General features: G+C 40.3%; 1 protein-coding gene across 1 annotated transcript in view; it reads left to right on the top strand.

Annotated features, from left to right (window-relative positions):
- Nucleotides 1–201: 201 nt before the first annotated feature.
- The window catches only part of Vps50 (VPS50 subunit of EARP/GARPII complex), a 101068-nt gene continuing 91655 nt past the window's right edge, over nucleotides 202–9614 (top strand). The window contains exons 1-2 of the mRNA XM_021164267.1: nucleotides 202–364; nucleotides 6853–6921. Coding sequence (XP_021019926.1) covers nucleotides 332–364; nucleotides 6853–6921 — 102 coding nt within the window. The 5' untranslated portion in view covers nucleotides 202–331. The remainder of the gene's footprint in view (nucleotides 365–6852; nucleotides 6922–9614) is intronic.

Consider the following 9614-nt stretch of genomic DNA (forward strand, 5'->3'; position numbering starts at 1 on the left):
GTTGTTTAGTTCAGTGGCCAGACTACCTAAGTCATGGGTATTGGCCTCGCCCAACCCTCTTCCAAGTCCAGGTATTGGCTCTGGAACAGAACGATTCCCAGTTCATTGAAGCGACTGCTTCTTGGGAAATGTAGTACTGAGGTTGGCCTCCTCCTTTGATTGCAGCCGGAAAACTACATTTCCCGTCATACTTGGGGAAAGGAAGGCTGACCCAGGCGGGCTGCTCCACGTGACGACTCACTATGGCTTCCCTGTGTTGTAGCCGGCTGTCTGGTGGGCTTATGTGATTTGTTACTTCTCCGAGGCAGGGTAATCGTCTCTCGACTTCGACATGCAAAAAATCAAATCTCTCATGACCCGGCAGGTGAGTTCTGTTGTCTGAAGCAAAGAGCTCCCCGCTCCCGGCTGGGAGAGGCGCCGAGACGCCCAGTTCCTTGGTGGCGGCGGGCGTAGGCTTAAGTTATAGTGGGTGGCGGGGCTCAGGGGTGTTGGACAGCTAAGTAGTACACTGGAAATCTCACCTGAGCCTCCTAGATCCGACCTCGACTCCTTGTAAGAAGTGTCTTCCTACAAACATTCTTTTAGACAAAGCCACTCAGGGAGCTGGGCTGTCTTTGTCTCTTCTCCTTTGCTTTAGTTTCCTTTCCAGGACAGCCTTAGCTGCTTTGCAGCGTCCCCCTCGTCCTCACTGGTGGTGGTTGGACAGTAGTTGCCCTGGAAAGTGAGGTGGGGTCTGTGCAATAGAGAAAACTCGAAAGAGCAAGGGTGAGGCAAAGGGCTGTTTGTAGGCAACATTGGTAGTGTTGTGAATTGCCATTAACTCTCCAAACTTGTAGCTGGTTTTTTTTTTTTTTTGTTGTTGTTGTTGTTTTGTTTTGTTTTTTTTTTGTTTTGGATTTAAACATGGGAATGACAATTCCTTTTCTACCCCCCCCCCCATCTCAAAGTATCGCATTGTAAGTCACCAGTAAGCTAGTATATGTCAGCATTCTTTGTGTATTGCTACTTAAAAAATAAAATTCTGAAAAAGAGTGGTTTTTTTTTTTCAGAATGATAATTCAGGAATAAGACTGGTACTATATTTTGTCTCACATTTGTTAAAGCTTCCTAATACTGTGTCTCAATTTCCTTCGAAGAGTTGAAAAATGTTTTTGTTTTTTTGTTTTTTTTTTGTTGTTTTGTTTTTAGGTATTTATGGATCATTTTATTTCAGAAACCTTTGTTTTGACTGTAGCATTTTTAGCTACTGAAACATAATTAGAATTTTTCTTTGTTTTAATAAGAAAGAAGTGTAATTTAGATGAGTTTTAAAATCAGTGTGGCTTAAAAATGTTGGTAGAGTCCTTTCTTTAAAGCTTCACTTATAATTTCTTTTTCTTAACAAAAGAGAAGACTTCTTGACCTGCTTGAGGATTCAGAATGTTAGCAGTAGTGGGACAGTCACTTGTAATTTCTTATAGACAGTACATACGTGATCCTTGCATAATGCTTTTCCTTTTCTTGATTTGAGTCGAGAAACTAGGAAAAAATGTTCTATGAATAATAAAACGAACAAGCAGGGGGCAGAGGCATTTAGCAGCCTTTCACATTGTTGAACACTGGTGCTGTGCGTCTTGCTGCTTCTTACTTGAGAATAGGTTTGGAGGCTGCTCCATCCTGAGGTGAGAAGAGAGAGAGCAGACACTCAGGAGCCCCTCAAGTTTGGATGACTACATTCTGGTTTTGCGTTCTGTCTGCTTGGTCTTGCCTGTTAAGCAGCATAGTCGTCTGCCACACAGCTTATACATACCTTGGGCTGCTGCATTTGGGCTTTTTCTTCCTAAGGTTGGTGGTCTCCTCCCTTTGGTGCCTGTTATCATAGGTCTATAGTAGTTTGGGGGATTTGACTTTTTGGCTTTGGACCTTGCCTTCTGAAAATGAGTGGGAAAGAAGAACCAAAGAATTCCAGAGAACTGATGATAATATATCCATAATGTTTGTAAATGTAATGCTGACTCTGCAGAAAGTGTGACTTCTTAAGCCTCACACAGTTTATTGAATTATAGTAGGTTATATCTGTAGTTAGTTGGAGAAAAAAATCTTTAGAACATATACAAGAAACTATGGTATGAATAATAGTAAGGTAAAGTTAACAGGTTTATGCAAATGTGTGGTCCTAATTATATATGTTTAAAGCTCAATTTATACATATATTATTATTATGGTGTGGATGTATATTAAAGAGATGAAATTCTGGTTTATGAAAATTTAATTTTGTGTTCTCTCTTTCTCTGTGTGTGTGTGTGGGGGGGGGTGTGGGTGTGTGGCTCGATTGCTCACCATTTTGATCGTTCTTTGCAGAATGTTCACAGGGATGGGTGCCCATAGTTAGCTGGCCTTATGTAGATGAGACCTGTGACTCATCATTCCTCACTATGCTGGCTTCTGTTCTTTCAGTTCTGTCAAACTGAATTGAGTATTGTGGGCCAGGCACTATTCCAGCAGATTTGGGAGAGGCAACAATGTATAGAATAGACAGGTGAGTGCTAAGGAAGACTTGGTGAGGGAAATGTTTGCGGAAAAGGAAATAAGGAGGCCTGGGAGGCTTGGTAATTTAAGATCAATTATATCTGTAGATATGGGCTGGTCCTAGAAAGCTTCAGTGCAAAGATAATACAAAGGCCTAAGAGAAGTGAGGGGGGTGAACTGCATTAGTGGATCACATCAGAAGAACAAATTCAGGAACTATTACGGTCCACTGTAGGCAGAGTACAGGGAATAAAGGAAATGGCCTTAGGAGATGATGTTAGGACGAGGCAGGAAGCAGGTGACACTGAACATACAGGTCAGAGCATGCCATGACTTTTGTTCTGAGTGAAATAGTACTTGGCCATTTTGGCCCGTTTTAGTAATATACTTAAGAAAGGAGAAAACAAGAATAGAGAGACTCCAGAGACTGCTGCAGTGATCCAGGTGGTAAAGAGAATGGGCCTTCACCAGGGTGCTAGTGGTGGACATGAACAGCAGATGTGCCATTGTGGACCTGATGTAAATTCCCTCCTGTGTTGTGTAAAGAGTCAAGGGTGGCCCAAGTTGGTTTAGCTCCTGTAGTTTGAAGAATAGATTGATCACTTTCTGAGATGGGGGACCCTGGAGGAGCAGTGATTTGAGGGAAGAGGTCTTTAGACTGTTTTGTATGAAGGCTGATTGGATATTTAAGTAGAGACTTTGACAGATGGGTCTGAGTTTATGGGCAGGAATCTGAGGCATAGATAAACCTTCAAGTCTGTTGCAGCCAAACACAGTTAGACTGGCAGACAGCATTGGCTGAAGTGAAGTGGAATGGCTGTAGATATATGAAAAGTCCAAACTGCTCTTTCCATTTAATATTAAGAGATGGATTTTGCAGAGCAGACTATGAAGGAGATGTCAGTGACATATGAAGTCTGTAGCAGCCTGATGCTTAGTAAATAGTTATTGAGTGAATATGGATAAAGAAGAAAGCATAAGAAAAGCAAGGATTTAAAAGATGCAGTAGATCCATCAGGTAGGACTTGAGTGAGAGTCAGCTTTGGGACCTGGGAACAGCCCACTCTCCCTTCCTATCTCTCCTTCCATCCCTTCCTCTTTCTCCCTCTCCTTAAAATTTCTTTCTTGTTTTTGTAGTTTATATTATCTAAATTTATTTAATTTTTATTTGTATGTTTTCCCTGCATTCATTTCTCTGATATGATTCCCTGGAACTGTAGTCACAGACAGTAAGAGCTGCCACTTGGGTACTGGGAATTAAACCCAGGTCCTCTAGTACTCTTAGCCGTTGAGCCCTCTCTCCAGCCCAGACAAAAACACTTCTTAGGAAGTGGTGGGGAAGAAATTCTGGCTAGGTTGGGCTCAAGTCAACTATATTGGGAAGAGAGATGAAGAGAAATTATAAAGACTCAAGTCTTTCTAAGATGAGAAGGGACAAATAGCTGCAAAGGTCATTTTGTTCTAATAGGACAAAAATTACTAATTTCATAAAAGGAACAAAAGGTTCATTATAGCTGTAATCGAAGTGTCTTTATTGTTGATTGATTTGGACTGGAGAAATGGCTCAGCCATTAAAGGCTAGGCTGACAACCAGAAATATAAGAAAGTACAAAGGCAGCTTTATTGATGCTGAATTTTATATACATTTAAGTTGGGGGAAATTGTAAACAAAAATTAGAAAGGAATATTAGATAGTGGATATGATAATGACAAATGTTTTGTTTTAAAAATGCAGAGCACCACAGTAACAGAGGTAAACTTGTGCCTCAGATGAGAATAGCAGAAATTTGAGTTCATATTTAGTAAGAACTTAAAAAACTGACAATGAAAGGGTTAACAGCCTGTAGTCTTAAATTACAGTTGTATGACAGATATATGTGAAGATATGTAGGTCCTTATTTTCATTTCTATAATGTTAAAAGAAAAACCATTTCTCTGTGATTTAATAGTTCTGAGTATAAGGGTTAAAACTCAAGAGATGCTTGGAAACTAGCAGGTTCTGCTTTGGTTCCTCACAGGTACTGTCCCTTTCATTCTTTATAATGTTAGTTCTCACCATGGTTAGGGTCTATCACTCAGGAAGGGTAGATCAATTGTGCAAGGCCACAGGAGAGTTAGGGAACAAACCAGGAAGTCTATTCTGGAGTTCACTCCATTCTATTGGCTCCCAACTTGTATTATTCTTTGTATATTTGGCAGAAATCTGTTGATAATTGTGTAATATTATAGAGGTGAAATCTTTTTTTAGATACTGGTTTACATCACACTTACATTCTGGCATTTATGGAAAGAGAAAATAGACACGCTATATGCATTCAAGGATTTCTGTCCAATTAATTATACCTTTAAAACGTGTTTAAAGACATGCTAACTACATGTTGAAAGTGGCATCTAAGTAATAGTATCATTTGAAGTAATTGAAAACTTTTCCTTTCCTATGAGTGCATAGTTCTGTATAGTGTATATATATGGAGTTTTATTTGTCTAAATCAGCTTTGCTCTTTTTGATGCTTCATATGAGTTGCCATGAGAAACCCAGGATAGGATGAAGCCAGCACACCCTCCATTGCAAGGCACATTAGACTGCAGTAGATGTATCCCAGGAAGAATTCCTGGGAACTGCAGTCTGCAGTCAGTTGCATGCTCCCGTGAAAACACAGTGCTGAGTAGTTGGAGATTGGAGCCTGAGCAACAACTTCTACCCAATAATTTACTTTGTTAATTTTTTTAAAAAATTTTTTTGGTGTTTGGGAACTCTGCTAGCCATTGGGCATTAAAAGCAAATAACACTTGCTTTCTCCTTTCCTTGAGATTTACAGTGTGAAAGAAGTATGGGCACTTCATATTTAAAACTTCCCTGATTTGGCTGAGAAATTGTTTTGAAAATGTCTAGCTGTGTTTCTGAAGCACGAACAGTCTTCTGAGCCCCCTGATGTGTGAGCGACAGTGCAAACCCAGCCCCAGCCCACAAGAGCCTACTCGTTAGGTGCATGGTAGGGCCCTGGACCTTTAAATCTTCCCTGGGTGCTGTTAGTGGACACAATCCTTAGCTATGTTTGGAAGTACTGTGTGCCTTGAAGCATAGAACTTTTAAGAAAACTCCTCAAGCGGGACATGGTGGCGCACGCCTGTAATCCCAGCACTTGGGAGGCAGAAGCAGGCGGATTTCTGAGTTCGAGGCCAGCCTGGTCTACAAAGTGAGTTCCAGGACAGCCAGGGCTATACAGAGAAACCCTGTCTCAAAAAAAAAAAAAAAACAAAAAAAAAAAAACAAAAAAAACCAAAACACACACACACACACACACACACACACACAAAAAAACCCACAAAAAAAAAAAAAAAGAAAGAAAGAAAGAAAGGAAAAGAAAACTCCTCAGAGGAGATAATTCTGAAGCTGGTGGGGTGTTGGTTTTAGGTGTTTGGAGATGGGAGGGAGAGTAAAAACAGGAAAGAAGGAGGGGCGGGCTGGATAACCTGGAAATAGTGGTAGAAAAATGCTGTTATAAACCATTTCATAGGAAGAAATGTAAGCACTCCTGTAGCCCACTATGTATTCTGGTTACTGAAGACTCAAAGAGTCAGGAGGAGACTCCTGAAGGCCCGTCGCATGCTGTAATCCTCTCCTCAGAGTTATGTCCCAGCTGCTTTCCTGTACAGACTAATGTCAGCTCTTTAAATAGCATGTTTTCTAAGATGGGGCTTTAAAATGCAGTTTAGATGCCGAGTTCTTCCTGTCTCCCTAGGTGTCGCTGGTATGTGTAAGGCTTTCCGAACCCCTCTGGTGATGTGCATACAGGACCGCTGGAGAGCAGTGAGATAGGGCTTTAAGTCTTACCCTAGACAGCAGGAACTGACTGTGTTAGTGACAAATGATCGGGATTAACAGAGGGCTTACTTATGTTCTAGTTAACATCTTAAAAGTTTTGAACTACATCAGTTGGCGACTATATTTTTTTATCTATAAATCATAATATTATAGCTTGCTCAAATCCCTTTTGTCAGGTGAATTTATTAGTGATTTAAATAAAAGTATGTTTTTGGAAAGCTTTGTAAGTTTTCTTTCTTTTTGTTTTAAATTTGTGGTTAAGATAGACCTCTCCTTTTCTGCTGACAGTGACACATAATACTCTTTTATTTTAAAAGACTCCAAACACATTCTTACTTGGCTTCATAGCAGACCATATGTGTTAAGCGACATTTGTTCTTAAAATGCATGATCTCTGTATTTTGAAGCAGGAGAATCTCATTTTAAAACTATCATGTCTGTTTGACTACGTGTGCTCTATCTTTTTACAGTTCTTTAGCACAATTAAATTGTGTTTTTCTCTATCTCTTTTTTTCAAGGGTCTGAAGAGCCCTCCGGAGAGCCTCAATGATCTTGGTGCCTTTGAGAGCCTTCGGGTCCCTGGAAAGGTATTGATCTACATGTGTGGTTGGCGTTTCATGTCCCCAAGAACAGACTTCCTGCCCGTGGGTACTAATTGCTTCTCTGAAGAGAAGTGCTGCTTCCCACAGCAGGTGGTTGCTGTGATAAGCTAAATGATGCTTTTGCTTTCATTGTGTGGGGATGCAATATGATTCACCAGTAAAGCAAAAACTGCAACATTAATAAAGGTAGGGTTTATTATATCTAATTCTTAGCTTGAGAGCAGATATATATGTATATTTTTACTTACTTTTTTTTTTTGCTGTAATTTAAAGACGTCAAGTAAAATAATTTATCATCCACCTTTTAATGCCGTAGCATTCCAAACCCCAAAGTATATTTAGTTATGTTTTTCCTTTGGTCAGGGAATTTTGATAAACAAGTGAGATCCACCTTGTAATAAGTCTTTTATATTTCAGATTTTAGTCCCCTAATATTCATGTGAGCATCTCAGTTTACAAGTTTCATGCATGCCACTTGAAAGCTAGCTGGCTTTCCCCTGGAGAACAGTCAGCTGTTGTTAGCCCTGTTGCCACTGTTTGTGGGTTGCCACTGCTGCTCAGAGCATGGTATGAATCACAGCTCTGCCGCACATAAAGGCTTTCAGATGATTTTAATTTGAGGATTATGGTGGGGGGTGGGGTTTTGCCTTTTTATTTTTTTTAAACAGCTGGGGACTGAACCCAGTGTTTCAGATTAGTGAAAGCATGTTTTAAAAATGAAAAATACTAATTTGAAATGAGCATTTAAGAATAACCCTTTCATTTACTATAAAAGTAGTTTATGTGAAGCACAGAAAGCAGTACGTGGTAAATATGACAGGCTACCTCGGCATGCTTGCCAGGCAACTGTTCTGTACCTGAATTAACCCTCAGTCCCTGAGCACCGTAATGAAAGGTATTCCTCGCTTTGCTGTGTCTGGCATCCCCACACAAGAAGCTTTCTTTTCCCTTACTAGAAATTTCTTTTTACATATTTTCATATCTTTATTTTATTATATGGGGTTATATAAAGGGCATTTTCATACAACTTTATACTGTACTTGGATCACATTTCTCTTCATACCCCATTATCTGCCCACTCTGAGCCCTCACCCTCCTTAGTAGTCCCTTTGTTATCCAGATAGTCTAGCTTCTGCTTTCATGTCATTTGTATGCACCTGACTTGATGTATTTATGGCATCGAGGACCTGTAAATGAGAGAGTATATACAACAATTGTCTTGGAGACTGAGTTACCTTGCTTAATATGATGATTACGTCTATATTTCTGTAAATTACATAATGGCTGGAGAAAATTTTATTATGTAGAAAAGCGCATTTCCTTCCTTCTTTCCTCGTTGTTGGAAACCTCTGCTGGTGTCCTAGCTTAGCTACAGTGCGTAAGTGCCATTGCAGAAAGCCCTGATGTACAGTGCATGGGGCCTGGTTGCCAGGAGTCTTGTGGGCAGATGCCAGGGATTGTACATGGGATGCCGTGGATGGCCAGTGTTTAGTTAATCACTGATGGGCTGGTTTCCATTCCCAGCAGCAGTTTACATCCTTGTCAGCGTAAGTGCTGTTTCCTTAATGCAGGGTTTTCCTTGCTCCATTATCTGAGGCTCCACACACCCGAGTGTCAGTTCTTCTCTCTTTCAGACACTTTCACCAGTGAAGGAAGTTTTATACTCATTGTTCAATCTTCATGTGAGTTCAGTATAATAAAGTACTAACAATCCTTTTGCATGAAGTCGTTCAGACAACGACTTAGTTATTGCGACACACACCCTCTGTCTTATTAAATGGATGTGGAACAGTTAGGAGATAAGGACTAACCATCCATCCTAACTGATACAAAAGTTGTCTTTTTCTATGGGGTGGATTAAAAAGATGTTTATACACTGTGGACATACCTTAAATTTGAATGTATTACATGTTTTAGAATCAGTGTCAGGTTGATGAGGGAATTTCATTAAAAATACATGAATTTCTTGATAGGAATGGTCTGTTGTCTTTAAACCCCAAGACCTGGTGTTTTTGTGATAGTGGTGGCAGTGGATTTATGCGTCATTCTTATGGACTCTTTACTGGTAGAGTGTATAGTCTGGGGTCAGAAGATCAGCAAGTGAAAGTGGTCCAGGGGACTGTTACGTCTAAGCATTGGTCTTTTGGGCACACACTGAGGAGTTTCTAGGTTGTAAAGTAATGAATAGAAAGTGGTGCTTGTGGGCTGAGCTACAGCTAGCCTTATGATATGAACGCTCCCAAGAGTCTCATGTTTATTTGTTCTCTGCTGACTGGCAGCGTCACAAGAACTAGGGGCTGTAGGGCGGCTGCCATCTCTCCAAGCAGATCTACACACACGAGAGCCGAGCAGTCTAGGGTGGTGATGCTCCAGCTGGTAGATTTGAGTTTGGTGTGAGTTGGGCTCACAGTCACTACTGAGTGGGGCAGAGTGCATTCGCTCTTAACTTAACCACATATAGTAAGTGATTTCTATACTGTTGCTTTAAAATTAATGTGTGGAGCTTAGTGCTTGATCACTTGAAATTTGCTGTCTTCAAAAGCTGATCTTAAGTTTTTCAGATAGTGAAAGCATTTTTAAAAATGGATACAGAAAATGTGGTACATTTACACAATGGAGTACTACTCAGCTATTAAAAGGAATGAATTTATGAAATTCCTAGGCAAATGGATGGATCT

The sequence above is a fragment of the Mus caroli genome, chromosome 6, assembly GCF_900094665.2.
Source record: "Mus caroli chromosome 6, CAROLI_EIJ_v1.1, whole genome shotgun sequence".
Taxonomy (NCBI): Eukaryota; Metazoa; Chordata; class Mammalia; order Rodentia; family Muridae; genus Mus; species Mus caroli.